General features: G+C 31.5%; 2 protein-coding genes across 3 annotated transcripts; both read left to right on the forward strand.

The window, feature by feature from the left end:
- Positions 1–6211: 6211 nt before the first annotated feature.
- LOC104228054 (regulator of G-protein signaling 1) lies at positions 6212–15737 on the forward strand. 2 transcript variants are annotated; one of them, XM_070163187.1, is made up of 11 exons: positions 6212–6541; positions 8169–8286; positions 8407–8470; positions 8592–8676; positions 9145–9218; positions 10912–11103; positions 13763–13851; positions 13945–14183; positions 14491–14615; positions 14788–14909; positions 15062–15737. In XM_070163187.1, exons 1-11 carry the CDS (start codon positions 6465–6467, stop codon positions 15269–15271), a joined length of 1395 nt encoding a protein of 464 aa, XP_070019288.1. In that variant the 5' UTR covers positions 6212–6464; the 3' UTR covers positions 15272–15737. The 2 variants fall into 2 exon arrangements, with proteins under 2 accessions (XP_070019288.1, XP_009778760.1); XM_009780458.2 differs by having other exon boundaries at positions 6213–6541; positions 8169–8289.
- Positions 15738–19210: 3473 nt separating this feature from the next.
- Positions 19211–20159, forward strand: LOC138883209 (uncharacterized). Its single transcript, XM_070163877.1, has 3 exons — positions 19211–19441; positions 19510–19746; positions 19854–20159. The coding sequence occupies exons 1-3, from the start codon at positions 19211–19213 to the stop codon at positions 20157–20159; spliced, it is 774 nt and encodes a 257-aa protein (XP_070019978.1).

Below are 20159 nucleotides of genomic sequence, written 5' to 3' on the forward strand. Positions count from 1 at the left end.
TGAACGAAAATTAAAGTCTATTTATATCCTAACGTTAAAAGAGAAAGAAAATTTAATTACACATGATACAAAAAATAATTAAGAAAATTCAATAGATTTAAAATATAATAATAAAAAAATTATCTATTAATATTTTAAACTAATTCAAAGTTATAACTTAAAATAAAATCTGATATTATATATTTTGTTTATTGGTAAAATATTAATGTAAAAAACTAATTAAAAATTCATAGTAGGGAAGAGGATGTATAAAGAGGAAAATAGAGATAGTGTGAGAATATTTATACTTTGAATTAATTAAGTATAAGTATATTAAATAATTAAATAATACTCAAAAATATTATTGAAAGATTTAAATGAAAATAGAGTTCCAAGTAAGAGGATAAAAGTACAAAAATAAATTAAATTTTAGGAATAAAAAAATTTATATTTATATATGTTTATCAAAAGGGTAATAAGCAAGATATCAAGTCAATTTGTAAGCTAATAAAAGATCACATGAATATAACATTATTAAGTAATAGATAATGCAATAACTATAAGCAAAGATTAGAGAGAGTTGTTTTGGTGAAAATGTAGAAGGATAAGGCTTATTCGAATTTGCAGTGAAACATAAAGTGGTAGTAAGAATTTTATTAAACAATATGCTCAAACAAGACATATCACAAACGTGATATGTTTAGTATTATTTAATATTGACCACAAAATAAAATACAAGCACTAAATCAAGGAGTTAGATTGTTATAGATATAAAATAAAAATATAAATAAAAAGAAACATGTTATCTTGAAGTTTTAAATTTTAAGGTAATTCCAATAACTCAAATTATAATTTGATATTTGTGTCTGCACATCGCGCGGGTACTAATACTAGTTATATTAAAAGGAGAGTAGTATGCATTGTGGTTATGCCAAGTGGAAAGCTAAAATGAAGCCACTTGGCAATTTTAGGACAACATTAATAATTAAAAATTATATATAGAAACATAATTAATGGAGATAGTTTAATGAATCTTATACATAATCTAATCTATATATATTTAAATTTATATGTATATTTGAATCAGTATCTATATCTATATCTATATATTGATCCACTCATAGATTTTCTTCTATGTTAGCTAAAAATATGGAGGTGAAAAATTAATTAAAGACTATAATAGAAAAAAAAATATAAAGACGTAAAGTGAGATAACCTATGACTATTTATACTTTGGAGTAAGTTAAAATATAAAATAAAACTAAAAATTACTTAAGATATTAAGGATTTATTGAGTTTAAAAACTAAATAAATTCAAGCAACAAAATAAGATCTTACAAAAAGTATACAAATTAATTATAAGGTAAGAGAAGAATTAAATAATCAGCAAAAGATATTTTTATAACAAGAAAAATAAATTCATACTAATATTGATAAATCGTGCAAAATAATATTTTATCGTAAATATTACTACAACATTTAGATATAATGTGTTCAAACAATTAAGAAAATATTTTTATATGATTAATATTTGAATTGAGTTTAGTTAGTTTAAGTTTGAAAGCATACCATAATTTTTTGAAAATATGGTCCAATTAAGAAAATATAATGATAAAAATTATTTGAATTTGAGATGAGAAAGTATTTTAATTTTTATCTATATTATATTAGAATGAGTGTGGTAAAAATAGATATTAAATTCAAACAGGCTAATAAAAATTCACATGACAATGTAATAATATTAGGTATTGAATAATATAAAATCAATAATAAAGAATAAATAGAAAAAAAACTAAGATTTTTTTTCATAGGTAAAGGTGTAAAACTTATTTAAATTTGAGATGAGCAAGTTTTTTATATTATGATAAGAAAAGTTATAATATAAGTCCACATAACTCAAGTCTAATAGTAAAATAAAAAACTAAAAATATTGAACAATAAAAATAAATTAGAGATAATGTAAGGACATTTATAAATCATAAGTTTAGAAAATAATATAAAGTAAATATACAATACTTAAAAATATAATTAAATTTTAAATAATTTAAACTTTTCGAGTAATATTTTTGAAACAAAATAAATATTTATTTTATAATTAAAAAATTATATATTTATCTTATATTATTAAAGAAAAGTAGTTGAGAATGATATTAAATAAAGTTACGAGTTAATGAAAAGCCACATAAAACATAATAAAACTATATATTAGATTAAAAAAAATAGGAAAATTATGTTAACTTATTAGAAATGAAAAGAAAAGACTATTTGAATTTAAGATTAGAAAGTTCTTAAAACTACGATGCGAATGCTCAAATTATGAATAATACCACGAAATTGAAATCTTATTTATGACAAATAAAATAATAATAAAAATAAAATTATAAATTATAAAATAAATTTCTAATATAGGTAATTTTAAAAAAATTAAATTTGTATCTTCAAACTAAAAAAGAAAAAAAATTATGTAAAGAAGTAAAATGACAGTGAAAATATTACTTCAATATTTAGATATAATATGTTTAAACAATTAAAAAAATATTTTTCTGTGATTAATATCTGAATCGAGTGAAGTTAGTTTAAGTTTGAATGCATAGCATAATTATTTGAAAATGCGGTCCAGTTTAGAAAATAAAATGATAAGAATTATTTGAGTTTGAGATGAGATTTTTTTTTGAAAATATTACGTAAAGAATTAAAATGATAGTAAAAATATTATTACAATATTTAGAAATAATATGATCAAAAAATAAAGAATTTTTTTTCTATGATTAAATAAATTTTTAAAAATACAAAATAAATTTTTAATATTGGTAATCTTAATAATGAAAATTAAAAATTAATTTTATCTTATAACTAAAAAAGAACAAAAATTTAACTGCATCTAATACAAAATTAATTATAAGAGAACTCAATACATTTGGAACATGATAATCAAATCACTTATGTATTAGTATTTTAGACTTATGATTAATATCTGAATCGAGTGCAGTTAGTTTAGGTTTGAATGCATAGCATAATTTTTTGAAAATGTGGTCCAGTTTAGAAAATAAAATTATATATATTTAGAAATAATGTGTTCATAAAATTAAGATTTTTTTTCTATGATTAAATAAATTTTTAAAAATACAAAATAAATTTTTAATATTTGTAATCTTAATAATGAAAATTAAAATTAAATTTTATCTTATAGTTAAAAAAGAAAAACAATTTAACTGCATCTAATACAAAATTAATTATAAGAGAACTCATGCATTTGGAACATGATAATCAAATAACTTATGTATTAATATTTTAGACTAATTAAAAGTTACAATTTAAAACAAAACATGACATTATTTTGGTTATAGGTAAAATATTAATATAAAACTATTTAACATTTATAGTAGGAAAGAGAATGTATATTAAAAAGAAAATAGAGGTAGTGTGAGGATACTTATACTTTAAATTAATTTTAATATAGATATTATAAAATAATTAATTATATTTAAAAATATTACTGGCAAATTTATTAAAATGTTATGAATAAGAGGATAAAAGCATAAAAATATATCAAATTTCGAGAATAAAATATTTATTTTTATCACATACTATTAAAAGGATAATAAGCAAGACATTAATTTAATTATAAGCTAACAAAAAATTATATGATGGAATAATAATATGAAATATTAAATAATACAATAACTATAAAAAAAGAACAAAAAAAAAAAGAATTTACGTAAAAATGATGTGATGAATAAGACATATTTGACATCCTGATAAAAATAAAGTGATTGTAAGAATTTTATTAAAATACTATGATCTAATGTGCTCGAACAAGACAAATCACAATATGACATGTTTAGTATTCTTTAATATCGACAACGGAACGAAATGTAAGTACTAAAATCAAGGGGTTAGGTTGCTACAAATACATGTTAAAAAGATTGGTTGTCTACTACGAGATTTGATAAATAATTTCATACCCTGCTTCGTAATTAAATTCTCATGTTATATAATTTTTATCCGAGATATATATATATTCTAAGGTTATTTGTACATGATTCAAACAACATACATTGCAATTTGAAATGATTTGTCTGCGCATCAAGCGAGTACTAATACTAGTTCTATTTTATAGGTTATTATTCTGATTTGTTATAACAGATTAATTGTTTTAGATCGAATTAATCTAACATTTCCTCTATCCTATTTTATCTGATGTATTTTAACTGAGCACGAAATGAAAGAAGTATTTTAGAAATTTGTGTCTAAAACAAGTACTAATACATACTTTGTATAGCTATAAATCAAACTCATTATGAGTAACTTGAAAGTTTAAAATTAAACTATTTCTAAATATAAACTACATAAATACTCCCTCCGTCTCATATTAACAGTCGTGGTTACCAAAAATAGTTGTCTCAAATTATTTGTCATTTTAGACTTTCAAGACAAAACTAATTACTTTTTTTCCTTTTTACCCATAATAATAAATTGTTCTTGAAAATGGAGATAACACATAAATAGAATAAATATTCAATAAAGAGAGATTATATCTTAAGATATAAATAAAGGCAGAATAGTCCAATCCCTTTCTTAATTATTATTTTTTAAGGATCGCGTAAAAGAGAAACACGATACATGAGACGGAGTAAATATATACTAATTCTTATTAGCAAAGATAAAAATGAAAAATACATTGCATAAATTTGCACAAAGAAAATAATACAGTGCGAACAACTTGGACTCTCGTCTAAATACTCGCAAAACAAGAAAGTCGAAGCAAATGCGCACATTATTTGTGATTTACGATTTCATTGCGTGTAAACGTCAAAGAGTTGGCTTTAGGACAAATAAACAAAGAGCAAATATCATTTATAGTCATTCTAGTGGCTAACCCAAAAGTACTGCTTTATGCTCTTCCAATTGAAGCTCCAGCTCCCTTTCCTCTCTTTTTCCGCCATTTTTTGGAATTAGACCTACCTTGCCAGGTGGTTCAATTATATAAATTTGTCTGACAAAGAATGAATTAGACCTTCCTGTAATTTTCTATAACAAAATTAAATAAGATAATGTCTAAAACATCTTTGCTCAACTTTGTCTTAATGCTTCAAAGTCACAAAATTATTTTTCATGACAAAAATTTGTTTTGTTATTTTTTTATTGCAAAAAAATTATTTAATGCATTTCAATGTGATTCTTAGGTAAATTTATTATTTTTACATTATAAAAAATAATTTAATAATATATTTTAAAATTTTAATACGGTACTAAAAGACTTATTTTTGGGGTAATTTGATTAAAGGACCTTGCAAATTTACAAAGAAAGGATATGTTGACTGTAAATGGATGTTTAGGTGGTTGCATAAAAATGTATGTCTTAAGCTCACTTATTTTTTTTGGGTTAAAACTATAAAGTATTATCATAGACAACTAAAGAGCACTGTAGAGAATTTAACCACCTTCTAAGAAGGGTGTTAACATCTCCAAAGCCTCAAACGGGAAGAAACACGTATTTCCAGGAATTCAAGGCTGTTGATTTCGTTTTAAAAGTGGAAAAGGAAAATCATTGGCTAAAGAAAGAGGGGCAACCACCCTTTGAATAAAAATCCCAAGTTCTCTGTTATTGCCTCATTTTTTTTCTGGATTAACTTTCTTTGCTAGGGAATCCTTTGGTTTTCACCAAATAAATTTACATTTTCACATATATGTCATTAGTTGATTTTGATGGGAATCATAATTTCAGGCCCACCGTTAGTATATATTTACATGGATATTTATGTATTTCTTTTGGTGAAAATAGATTTGAATATTGATATATTACAAAATATATACAAAATAGACTGTCACTATATAAAAATTATACAAAATAGACAGTCACTATACAAAAATAAGCTGTCATTATACAAAAAATATACTAAATAGAATCTCACTATACAAAATATATACAAAATAGACTATCACTATACAAAAATATACTATATAGACTGCCACTATACAATTTATATACAATAGACTGTCATTATACAAAATATATATAAAATAGACTGTCACTATACAAAATATATACTAAATAGACTGTTACTATATAAAAAATATACAAAATAGATTGTGGATATACAAAAAATATACAAAACTGACTGTCATTATACAAAAAACATACAAAATAAATATTTCGGGGCTATTAGATGCAATAAGTTTGGGTCGAAGGGCCATTTCGTGTCAGTAGTTTTCTCGTAAACAAATTCTTTGAAAATGCCATTGACAGAATTCTCGTTTTATTTCTATTTCATTCACTTTACCATAAACACAAATATCTCGCGTTTCTCAACAAGTTAAATGAAAAAAATATAAAGATTTATTGCAACTCCCCTAATCTCATCTTAATAGTCAGGAATTTAAAACACAATACTGAACACATATTGAGTTTTTTCTTCTGGTAGACATTTCTACAAACAATTGATGGGCATAACAGAGGCAGCAACCAAATAGGAGAATAAATTATGGCAGCTTGTGCTAGCAAAGGAGGGTGTCCAAGCGACTATGTGGCGCTTTCAATTGCCGTAGTGTCCATGATCTTGTAAGTTTTTAGCAAAAACATCAGGCTCTAAGTTTATGTGAGCACATATATACTAAAATATCTGCTTTTTTTCGTTAAATAGCTTAGTTAGTATATCGTAGTCCAGTTTGTCTCTTTTTTTGCTCATTTCAAATGGGTATTAGCTGGTTTTGGAAATTGTGAAGTTAAATACTTGTGGTTTGTTGTTTCCTTGGTGTATCTGACTGATAGGAATGCACGATTGGACAAATTGAAAGGTGGAGTAGTATTTTTTTTTTCCTTTAACGTTATGAAGATTCTGCTGAATTCAAGGAAAAATTGGGATTTTGTGGTGAACGTTTTTTTGGTTTACTCAATATGGGTTACAATGAGCCAGACAGAGAGATGGAAGAGATCAAACTCGGGAATAAGAAGCAAACTTGCTTTTTTCTTTTTGATCATTTTGATCGAGCAGGATGAAGAAAGGAGAATATGAATCTTGGGTGTTTACATAATCTATTGCTTCTGAATAGGTAGAAGAAATGGAAATGAAAGATAAATACAGCTTGCTATGGTCTTATTCTGCTTGCTTTCACCTGTCCTCTTTCGGATTTTAGTATGCCAATGGGGTGATGGACAAGAAGTCTTAGCAGGACAGGGATGGGGAAACTCTTACTAGTGGCGGGGCAAGACGGTGCTTAAAAAATATCAACTTTAAGGTTTTTGACTTTGGTTTTCCCAATTTGATTCCTTGTAACGTCCTCGATTCTTTTTGTTTATATATATTTGTGGATGTAATGCTAGTATCTGTTAATAGATTGAGATTTTGCTCTTCCCCCTTAAATGGTAGTGAATGTGTAATGGAAATGATGGTATTATTTAATGGTCATATACCAAAAGATATTTAACATAGTAAAATATTAATAATGATAAAAAAGTAAACAACAAAAGTAATGAAAGAAGAAAGTTTATTATGGGAAAAAGTGGAATATAGCATAATGAGAAGGGGTGAGGTGAGCTGTGGCCTGTGGCTGGTGAATTAATCCCCTGTCCCTCCTCATCGACATCCTGAACATTTTCTTTTCTTAACTTTCTCCCCTTTATAAGGACGGTTCTGCCTAAACTTTTCTAGTCTTCTCCCCTTCTTTACTTCATTATGGGGTGGTATGTGTTCAAAGATTGTTTGCATATCCAGAGGCGTGGTGACAATAGAGAGTAGGATGTAAGCTCAAGGGGTTGAGAAAAATAATAGGAAACCACTCCATCTTTTTGTACACTGTAAAGGGTGCGAGAAAAGGAGGCTTGGTAGATTTAGAGTGTCTAAACCAGGCTTAAAGTTCATTCCTTCTATTATTTAGCCGTATGTTTTAATGCTTTTTTGCATGAGAAGGTGTGTGATTGTGTTCTAGTATTAAGATTTAAGGTAACGTTTACTAGAAAACATGTGTGCCATCACCATATAAGATGCTCATGGAATGCTAGTCACCTTGTCGTATTTATTCTTGAAGTAAAGCCACTTTAGTTTTCCTTTTGCCGGAGCTTTTTATGATTAATGTTCTCAATCATTGTTTAAAGTTTCATTAGTATGTATATCCATCCAATGCTTTAGCTTTTATTTCCATTAGATTACTTAGGATGTTGGTATTAGCCACTTGAGTTTCCTCTGTAGACTTCTCCTGAAAGCGACATTACCATACCTGATTCACAAGATTCCGAGGCCCAAAGGCAGTAGCTTTTGGCTTGTGGCAATTCAAGTTCTAGCAAGCTTCAATCTGTTGTTGTCAATTGTGGTATCCACTTTTCATTTCTTCTTATGCGGTGTTATGCTTCAGACTCTGATTTAATATTCCAAAACACTAATGGGACTATATTTTAATTACCGTGTATTATTCATATGGCTTCTGCAGATAGCTCTCAATTTTCTAAAGTTCAGAAAGAGACATTGGTGGAGGTCTTGCTATCTTTGGGCAGGTTATTTACTCTTCAAACGGTGGCCGAATATGATTTAGTCTTCAAATATCTTGCTTTTGCCTTAATCTGGTGCTTACTTGATTGATTATTCTGCAAGACATTTGATCCTCCTTTCTTTCAGTCTGGATTGAAGGTCCACTCGGATTTGGTTTGCTGTTGAGCTGCCGTATTACACAGATATTCCAACTATATTATATATTTGTGAAGTAAGTTTGACCTCTTTAAGAAATAACCGGCAACCGCTATTCTTTGTGATTGATGTGATGATTATGTAACAAGTAGCCTCATCAATATCAATTGAAAACTGTAAATTGGTGCAGCCTCCTCAGTCCAAGTCTCCAACCCCACTTTACCTGAAAGAAAATTCAAATATTAACCACCTGCAGCTCTCCAGAGGAAAACAGAATAATGGATTATCTTGAACGTAACTCCTACTCTATAGAAATGAAAAGCTGTAGAAATGAATTGTTGCTCTAAATTAGTATACCAACTCTCTCTCTCTCTCTCTCTCTCTCTCTCTCTCTCTCTCTCTCTCTCTCTCTCTCTCTCTCTCTCTCTCTCTATATATATATATATATATATATATATATATATATATATATATATATTAATGCATGCCATGTGGAAAAACTCTTTCAATATTGTCTTAACTTTTTGTTTATATGATCTTTCAGGAGACGTCTGCCACCAATTAGATCCTATATTTTTCTTTCGCTGATTCTCTTGCCGTGGATAGCTAGTGCTGCCTGTAAGACTCGCCAAGTTGAACTTTATAAAGAAGTCTCCTTTAAAGTTTCTTTTCTTGAAATATTGATATATTTTTCTAGACTCTAGTTTTAAGGTATGCCCTTTGCGCGTATACCCTATATCAATGAATAAACAATTTTAAAAAATCACATAAATATTATTGAATAATATGTAGTTATACAACAAAAATTAAAGAAAAAAATGTAGATCCTGAAAATCATGTATGCTAATCTTTTTTAGCTTACTCAATAATGGAAGAAATCATGTCCACATAAGTCCTCATGGTACCTTATTGTGATTGCTTGGGACTTTATTCGGAATATCTTAAGAAGGTTGTTGTATGTGTGACCTAATATTGGAAACAAATAAATTTAACACAAAAATTTGTTTACCTCGATTCTTCAAAGATACAAACAATCAACTTATCTAAACTCGGATAATTTTATTTTTTGGCTCAGTTTAGCATGTTTTTCCAATCTAATTTTAAGGTTCTAAAGGTCAGTTTTATTTAATGATTCAGCTCTCATCTCGTAGTGAGCCTATTTGATTCCTATTAATATTCGTTCATATTTTTATTTCAAATTGCAGTTCTTTTCCAAGTACAATCAAGTTTCATTAATGACCTCCCTCTCATCGTCGCTATCTCTATTTTCTTTCTGATTTCCTATTAATAATATTGTATTATTATTATTATTATTATTATTATTATTATTATTATTATTTATTAAATACATGTTTACAACAATAGTGTTCCCATAAAAGGTTAGTAACTAACTAAACATTAACACATCTAAGATTGAAAGATAGGAAAAAGAAAAGGGCAAAGTAAATCTTAAGGGTATCATTCACATGTTTAAATTCTTGTATCATGTGATAACATGCATATCCCATTCAATGAGAACAAAAACACAAGAAATATAAATCAGTAATTTGCTAACTATATACCAATATAAATTAAACACAAGATTCAATTTCTTACCTCTTCATGGCAGCATAAGCTTGCTTTTTAAAGGTTCTGACATACTTATATTGCATCTGCACGAGAAGCAAGGAAAGTGGCATCTATAATATCTTTGGTGCATGGAACATGTGCAATTATTGCAATTCTAAATATTCAAATATTTTGTAATTATGTTATTGTAATATAACATGCCGATCGTGCACATTACCAAACTCACACCTGAAACCTATACACATACAAAGCATGCAATAAATTTATAAAGTTAAATCAAAATCCATTCAATCATCAAGAGAAACAAACAACCAATTCGTGCAGCTCTTTCAATGAATTCAAACAGAAGACTTTATTTAGTCTGCTTCTAATAATGAGACCCGCGATGGTCATAGCTCTCTTTGAATTTGAAAAGGATATAATATAGATTATGATATCACATGGGAAGTATGCCTTGTCTTTTGCCTACACTTTCGCAGCTGTATTACTTTATGCATTTAATTTTGTGTTTTACTATTTGGTTATCTATCTTACAATTGAGTCATGCCAAAACTTTGCGCAAGTGTATGAACAAATTTTTTGACTTTTATTACCAAGTGAGAACTTGCTGATTTTAGCTCATTCAAACTGAATGTTGACAATCCGCTTAACATCCCTGCTATTGATATTATAAGCTTCATTTGCTACAGTTATTTATGTAAGAAAGCCTTTTTGAGATTAATACAGAGTTTCTTTAATGTAGTTATTCATATAAGAAAGCCTCTAAATTACCGATGTCACATGGGGACTGTGTGGATCATCCCTGTTATGGGCCTTCATGCATTATATGTTGTAGCTTTGATTGCTTTTACTGGGGCTGTGCGTCATGTGGAATTCAGATTTCATGAACTCAAAGACCTTTGGAGAGGAATTCTTGTATCTGCAGCTTCCATTGGTTTGTTTCTATCCATTTTTTTTTTGGCTTTCTTCCTGGCATGCTTCTTTTGTCTTACTTCATGTGCTCAGGTAGGTGAAAGTTGAAACAACATATTGAGGAATGAAGTTAAATTGAGTTATGTTGTCTCGAATAACCACTTTCCCAATATGGTCCAAGCATCTAAAGAGTAAAGATATTCTTACACCAATTGGAAGCACCAGCATAATGCTATATGAAGTATTTGTAATATCAGTCAAGGAAAAACCACAGGAGGAAAGTATCTAATTCTGGTGTACTGTTAGTTAAAGTGGCTGACTTTCTGTCGTCTACATGAATTTGACCGTCTTGACTGAAACAACAATCTACATTACTTCTCATGCATTTCCCTCAAGTTGGTGATAAGCCAAAACATGGATATCCAGTTGGTTACAGATAAAATCTTATCTAAAATCTCAGAAAAGATTTGTTAATAATTGTAGCTTGATATACAAGGTTCAGATAAGAGGTAGGAATCAGAGACCACAAAAGCTTCAACTGTAGGATCTGTCTGTTAACTGTTAGCCGCTTTATACCTCTTTTAATACAAAGGCGAGGTTATGAACCATTTGGTTAAAACCCACTTTACAGTTAGTATTATCTAAATAGAGAAATGATTTTAAATATTTTTTACGAAAGACTTTTATTTAGTCAAAATTAAAAACATAAAATAAGAATATATATTAAACCTTTTGTTCAATATAAATAGAGTTAAACCAAAAAAAGGGAAGAGGAAAAGAGAGTTCTGGTTATATTTGAGAGCTATATGGGCTATATGAGAGATAGTTTGATGAATATAATTTTTTGGTAAGGATATTTTGTCTTGTAAAAAATAAATTTTTGCTTATATGAGAGACAGTTTAATGAATATAATATTTTGGTAAGGATATTTTGTCTTGTAAAAAACAAATTTTTGCTTCTGCTTCTCGAAAGAAGCAGAAACTTGTAGCTTCTTTGCGACATCAGAAAAACTACTTATGTTGTTGCGCACATGCACTTTTTATTTTTGGCCAAACATGTTAAATTTTTTAAAAAGTTCTTTTGACTTCCCAGAAGCTTGGCTTGGCTAAACAGGCTATAAGTAGATGTGAACCAAAGTTCTGGATGCAAATGTCTCGGTCATGTAAATTCACACGAATTTTGTGTTATAGCTTTGAATACAAGACTTTGGGGCTTGGGCTTGGTTCTAAGGAAGCAGGTTATCTCTTGCTTATAGACAAGACTTTGTTTACTCCAAGAGCAAACAATGCCCCCTACACTGTTCTTTTAATATATTTTCTTCATTATGATGAAAATTGCAACTTATACGTTTATTGTAATTTTGTAATGTTGAAATTTTAGTTTCAAAAAAATTAGAGCAACGAAAGTTGGTCAAATTGACCCTCATTAGGAAAAAATTGCGACCAAACTGGGACAGGGAACAGGGGCGTATAAAGAGATATTTTTTTGTTGGACTTGGATATCTTGCTCACAAACATGTATGTACTGTCCGTTCTATGTGACCAGATGCACACCTACAAAGGGCAGCCCGGTGCATTAAGCTCCCTCTATGCGCGGGGTCCGGGGAAGGGCCGGACCACAAGGGTGTATCGTATGCAGCCTTACCGTGCATTTTTGCAAGAGGCTGTTTCCACGGCTCGAACCCGTGACCTCCTGGTTACATGGCAACAACTTTACCAGTTATGCCAAGGCTCCCCTTCAGATGCACACCTACAATTTCTCAATATTTTCAATCACTGCATCTCTGACATTTATGACAGTCATCCAGTAACAATATATTATGGCAATGTTTTACTTGCTTTTTCAAACTACAGATTAGAATAGCGCATAGCATCCGACGCAAGGATGCTTAGATACTGCTTTCAACATTCAGCGAATGTTCAACTTCCTGGACTTGTTTTTAGGTAGTTGAAATGCAATCATACAGTTGCTTCATAGTTTCCTCTTTGTTAATAGTACCACGCAAAATGTATTTTCCATACTTTGAAAAAAGATGCAAAGAAAGACTATGATGCTACAGATGATGTCAACTTGGCTGCAAAGAACTACTCACTTTTCTAGCCTTATGCACGCCTGATCCTGACTAATCGCCTTCGAACTGAACACCCAACAAGTGCCAAGATAGCACTACTAGAGCATGGGACTTCTGAAGCATTTGTATAAAGGTTGGAGATAATTTTTCACAATATTCTAACGTCGTGAAGCATGGTATTGTCTCTAGCTACATATATCCCAGTAGATGTCCAGAGGTGCTTGCCCACTCTGCCCTTCTGTCATGTGATGGTGCTCAGTTACTAAATCTTATGGAAAGGAATCTGATTGGCCTCAAGTTCGTGATTATCGTTAAATAGTTCAGAGATTATTGCTATAAGGTTCTGTAGTTCTTTCTTTTTAAGTAATATATGAAGCCATAAAAAGTAAGCTCTGTAATATCATAACTTGTTTTTTAGTTTAAATATTCATGTGTTTGTTACATCATGCTTTATTCAAATACATATTTTATGGCTTTCATCTATGTCTGCTTCCACATTCACTTGTAGTTCAAAGCATAATAGATCAATAATGATTTTTCGTCTTAGACATTTCCCAAGATTTTTTTTTTTTTTTTTTGCTGATATCACTGTCTGTTTTCTGTCTCAAGGAATTTGGGTGGCTGCTTATGTTATGAATGAAGTTCGCGAGGATATATCATGGCTAGAAATTGCCTCTAGATTTTTGCTATTGGTTATGGTACAATTTTCCTGATCTTGTGCTACTTTAATAATATGTGGGTGCCAGAATTATTTGTGGATTGCCCACAGCTTTCTCTTGTTATTTCAACAGACAAGTGTCCTTGTGCTGGCATTCTTCTCTTTCTCAATTTCTCAACCTCTTATCTCACTTATGAGCTTGAGGAAGAAGGATCATAAGGAGTACAAGACAATGAGCCAGGCATTAGGCATACATGATAGTGGGATTCATCTACAGAGGGAACCGATAAGCATTATAGATCCAGATGAACCTTTGGATAAGCTCCTGCTGAACCGAAGGTTCCGGCAGTCCTTCATGGAATTTGCAGACAGGTTTTATTCTTTCTCCTTTTGCGAAAATAGCATCATATCTTTGTGCTGTGTACATGGATCAGCTTATCATATTAAAGAGAGAAGATGCATGGTCCTGTCTTTTGTCCTTGATTTAACATAATTGATTATTAAAAAAAAGTAAAATGTTTGTGACATTCTTGGAAACAAGTAAAAGAAAATCACAGACGAAATCAGACCATCTTTTCTAATGATAAGCTCTGTCAGACAGGTAATCAACCCTGTGAGCGCTGAAACTTCTCCTCCACACAGTAACGGACCCATTTTTTAAACATTGTTCACATTGTAGTTGTTTGGCTGGGGAGAGTGTCCATTTCTATGATGAAGTGCAACAGTTTGATAAAATTCCTATTCAAGATCCAGTTAGGAGAATTTACATGGCACGCCACATAATAGAGAAGTATATAGCTGCAGGTATGGTCGATTCTTGTATGATTCAACTTTGATGGTCATTTCATCTTCTCTTCAGGGTTTTCGTGGTAAACTATACACTTTGATTCTCGTACTTAGTTCTGTTTCTGGAAATTATGCTTCTGCTTAAATTTGATGCTTTTTTGACTTGCATTTGCTCATTAAACACCTATAGGAGCACCAAGGGAGGTGAACATTTCTCATAGAATTCGGCAGGAAATTTTGAGTTCTAATGATCTCTCCCACGCTGATCTCTTCAAAAATACTCTAGGTGAACTGATGCAGCTGATGAAACTGGTTGGTCTTTTACCTTCTAAATTATTACTACTTGCTTGATTGCTATGGTACTGAGCATTACGTTAATTCTGCTCCTTCGATCCCTCCTTCCCTGTCTTACTCTTTTATTTCATCTACTCTTATTCAATCGTCTTTCTTGTGGACATAAAAAGAATTTAGCAAAGGATTACTGGTCATCGATGTACTTCATGAAGCTGAAAGAGGAGGTCAATATGAGAACAGTTGATCATGAGCTGGAACATGCTAGCGGTTGGAACTTTTCTCCAAGATTGAGTTCTGTCCACTGTAGTGATGACCCTTTTCAGCATGAACATAGCCCCAGGAATTCTGCTTGCCATAGCCATAATTCAAAACTGCAATGACAAAACATGTGAGGGGGTCATAGCGTTCCAACTTGATGGAGTCGCATATATTAGGCACTGAACAGGAAGGGGAGCGAGCCCAAGAAATCCTGCATATCCCAATCGATTGAGCAAAAGATACATGATATTCAAGCTCAAATGATGTGCCCCAGCAGCCTGATTCTCCTGTTCTTAGATAGCACGAGCCTTCAAAACCAAAATTTTCTCTGCACAGTGCAGTGGTGTGGCCCAGTCGTGCTGTATTGGCAAGTTCCTTGCATGTGAAAACACAGGGCGGCTGTTGGAAGATTGATAGTGGCTCCTAGTATCAAATAGCGGTGGCAATTTATGTTGGCTGGTAGATCAACAATGAATAGGACATATAGTTGTGGTTATGTAGCATATTTTTGTATCCGTTAAGAACTTGCAAGGTGTATCTTACCAGACTTGTTGTATAAATCAACGAGTGAAATACCTTTGATATCCATTGCTGTCTTAGTTGTGAAAACTAATGTGGCGTCCCGGAAGACAGCCGTAACAGGAACATGTAACTTACGGAAATGAACCAAGTAAATTGCAGATTAATCATGCTACTTGGATGAAACAGTGTTCTGTGCTAGAAACAAAAAATATTAGGTGATTTTTTCCTGTCTGTCTAAGATTTTGTGGAAAGAGTTCTCCGGTAGATAGAGAAATTGCCATAGAATTTCTCCGATATGTAATAAAATTGATAGGACACCACCGTTAGAGCTTCAATTTTAAGCATTAGTGTGCATTGTGCAGGGTCCTGAAATCCATCTGAGGAATCAAAAGCTCGTATTATCTAGAATTAATGCGCACAAAAAAGAAAACGAAAAAGAGAAAAACAAATAATGTTGTACTGAACGATTATGTTAAGGTATAAACTTTGAAGAATTTAGCGACTTATTTCGACCTATTAACATGCTATTTTTGCAATTACAAAAGAACATATTAGTGTTATATTGCCTATATGTTGTGGCTATTATTCTCGTGTCACTTTGATTACCTTGAACATGTTTCTATGTAAAAAAAAACGCTCAACATATATGCACTGATATTACACACCTAGTGCTAGAAGAAACTTTTGAACCTCTTTGCCGCTATACTCAATACTAGAATCTTAATTCCTTATTTATCAAACTATGAACCTCTGATTTTCTTTTCTAAAATTAGATTCAAGGGTCTTTGAATTTGATCTTGAATTTTATATTATTTTAATCCAAGTGTTTGAAGTTTGATTTGATTGTGACGTGTTTTAATCCAAGGAATTGCAGCTTGATCTCATATTTATGTATTTTGATCCAAGAGCTTGAAACTTGTTCTTGAACCTTCGTCTTGATCTTCTAATCCTTAGAACGCTTGAATACTTGTAGCTTCTAGAAAAATCTGCAGCGTTTGATCCATGAGTTCCCTCTTGTTTCTTGTTATGAATTGTGATCCCTTTTCTGAGTTATGAAAACTCCTATTTATAGTTATGGGAGACAAGAATGGCGATAAGAACAAACTCTTTCCGACCAATCAGGTTGAAGCATGACAAAATCATATTTGATTGGTATAAAATGTCACTTGTAGACGTGACACAATTTTGTAGGCTTTTTTATTTGACTTGGCATGCCATGTTATTTTGACGTATGACCTGATCCAATTGTCTCTTTCATTTGACTTGGTGTGTCATATCATTTGACAGGTGGCACGAGTTTGCAGAGGCGGATCCAAGATTTGAATATAGCGGATGCCACATTTCTTTTAATGTATACCTCACATTGACCATAAAGTTTGAGTGTGAGTATATATAGGTTGGATTCAATTCGGTTCGATCTATTTTGAGTTCATTCAGGCCGATTTAATAAATTTATCGATATTTTCAATAGAAAAATCAACTCAAACTTATAAAAAATAAATCAGCACTAGTAAAAATTAGCAATCTTCGTTTAATAAAGAATGAAGCCCTTTTTATTAAATTTTTTTGCTTCGCACTAATTTTATAGGAGCACAAGCAAAACAATGTTTTTCAAAAAGAAATTATACCTTGCAAGCAATAGGACACTTGCACGTTTTATATAAAATATACCAGCTAACAAAATTTTAAAAAGAATAATCCTGTAAACTTTTTATTTATATAAGTGCAGAATTTTGAATTAAGAGCCATGGTTTTTGATTATGGTACTTTGATAATTTTATGTTTTTTTTATATGTTCCCTTTTTAAAGTCATTGTCAAACAAACAAAAGAAGAAAAAGGTTGGAAAAGGAAAATTAAAGAGGGGGAAAAGATAGAAAGATGATAGGTTACAAGTACTTTGGTTATAAGTACTTTACTTTATATTTTGATGATCTAACAAATTTACAATCCAGACACCAGATAAGGAATCTGTTACATATTTACAAGACCTCAAGATCACAAGGTCCTAGGTTGGGATTCAACGTGGAATATGATTCAACTCTTCAGAAATGGAAGGAACAGTTGAGGGACCAGGTGCCTACCAGTTCCCGATGAGACTGTACGAAGTCAACTTTCCAGTTGGAAAGTTGCTGTCTGCACACGCTACAGTGCAGGAACAGTACTGGAGTTAACTTTTCCGGGAAGACTTTTTACCTACCTTGCTTGCATTATTGCACATGTATATATGCATTCAAGGGAGGTAAAATAAAGCAACTTGAACACTTAGAGATCTCTCTCAAGCTCACCCACGTGACTATTCAGCTAGCGAGTTTCAAGTGCCTCAAAAACAAAGAACAAAGCAACTACGGACTAGTTCCCATATCGAGTTATTGTGTATCCTTAGTTGAGTTGTGACTTTGTAATAATTCTTCAAAATGGTAATTCCTATCTAGCTTGTTTAGAAGCATTCTGTAGGAAACCCTTGTAAACCTTTCTCCTAGTCTCATGCAGCAACAACAACACTCACAACAACCTGCCAACCATTCAAGTCCAAAGCAAGAAATTTCTAGGGACTCAGACCTAGTCACTTTGCCTTCTTCATCTATATGCTTTTAGCAACAAAAGCATACTCATGGCAACAATTTTTCCAGCAATCAGAAATTAGTTCCGGGCCAAAAGCTCTACTGGACAAATGAAGCAAGACAATGCTCATTCCCTTCTGTCAACAGTAACAAGCAACAACTACTCAACCCAGTTCTCTGGGTCTTTTTGATAACTATCATCAACCTAGCTTTCTTCAATGTCAAAGTAGAGTTGAAGATAGACCCCTCCATTTTCACTTGTTTTTTGCCTCAATCAATAGGGAATTTCTACACTATTATTAGATGTAGAATTATTTGTACATGGAAGATGATAATCCATTTTAATACTTTGGTAGATTTAGGATCACTTGTGCAATTTTGTATAATTGACCTAGGCTTACTTCAGCTTGTTTTTGGATATCCAATTATCTATCATTTACGGGTAATCATTATAGGTCTAACCTATCATAGCATTCAGGATCCATTTGGTTGTCAAGTGTGGACAACCAAGTGTTCTTTCATCATATGTCTGGAGGTCAAGTTTATTCCCCCCTCCCTTGTTGTACCTTATGTTATATATATGGAAAAGTGATTACAATTAAAAAAAAAGTCTTGGCTAGAGTTAGTTAAGTTTCAAAATCTTTGTAATAGAGTTATTGCAAAGTGGCTTGTAATAGGCATGTTACAAGTTAGTGAGGGATTAAGAGTTTAATTCCTAGGTTGCATAGGTTGTAATCTGAAAGTTGATCAATAGTAAAGTTGAAATCCTACAAGGGTAGGTCGTGGTTTTTAATCCCGTTGAGTTGGAAATTTTCCACATAAAATTCCTCATGTCATTTAATTTCTGCTTTGTGTGTGTGTATTGTCGAACCTGATGGAGAACTTGATTCTCTATAGAAGTTGGCGGACCCATATGTTCTATCATTTGATATCAGAGCAGGTTCTTTCTATCAGGTTAACACCTAGAAAGTATCCCCATGGCTGCTCCTCCAAACTTTAAAAAAGGCCAGTCTACGTACAGACCTCCTAGGTTCAACGGTCAATATTATGGATGGTGGAAAACTAGGATGCATGAATTCATCATGGTTGAAGACTCTGAGTTATGGGATGTAATATGTGACGGGCCTTTTGTCCCTACAAAGAACCTTGGCGATCCAGCTATAGCCATTCCCAAGACGAAGAAAGAATTCAATGACGCTGATAGAAAGGTCATAAAAAAGAATTTTCGAGCAAAGAAAATTCTTGTGTGTGGTATTGGCCTTGATGAATATAATAGATATCGGCTTGTCAATCAGCAAAAGAGATATGGGAGGCTCTTCAGACAGCTCACGAGGGAACAACTCAGATGAAGCAATCCAAGATTGATATGCTCACAACAGAATATGAGCTCTTCAGAATGAAAGATGATGAATTCATCCAAGATATGCATACTCTATTTACCTCCATCATCAATGACCTTGACTCTCTTGGTGAAAGTATTTCAAGAAACAAGCTTGTCAGAAAAATCCTTAGTGTACTGCCCAGTTCATGGGAAAGCAAAGTTAATGCCATTACAGAGGCTAAGGACTTGCAGACACTGACCATGGATGAACTTGTTGGGAACTTGAAAACCTATTGAAGAAGAAGAAGAAGAAGAAGAAGAAGGACAATGAAAGAAGAGAGACCAAGAAGGAGAAAAACCTGGTCCTCAAGACGGATAGCAATGACTCAAGTGGTGAAGACAGGGACATGACTTACTTGATAAAAAGGTTCCAGAAGATAGTTCACAAGAATGGAGGCATTCCAAAAAGGGGAAGCTCTAGCAAGCCCAGAAATTATGACCTTTGTCATAAATGTGGAAAGCCAGGACACTTCATCAAGGATTGCCCCCTCCTAAATCAAGATCAATATAATAACAACTTTGACAAAGCAGCCAAGAGGAACTAG

The sequence above is a fragment of the Nicotiana sylvestris genome, chromosome 12 (assembly GCF_000393655.2).
Source record: "Nicotiana sylvestris chromosome 12, ASM39365v2, whole genome shotgun sequence".
NCBI classification, from domain to species: Eukaryota; Viridiplantae; Streptophyta; class Magnoliopsida; order Solanales; family Solanaceae; genus Nicotiana; species Nicotiana sylvestris.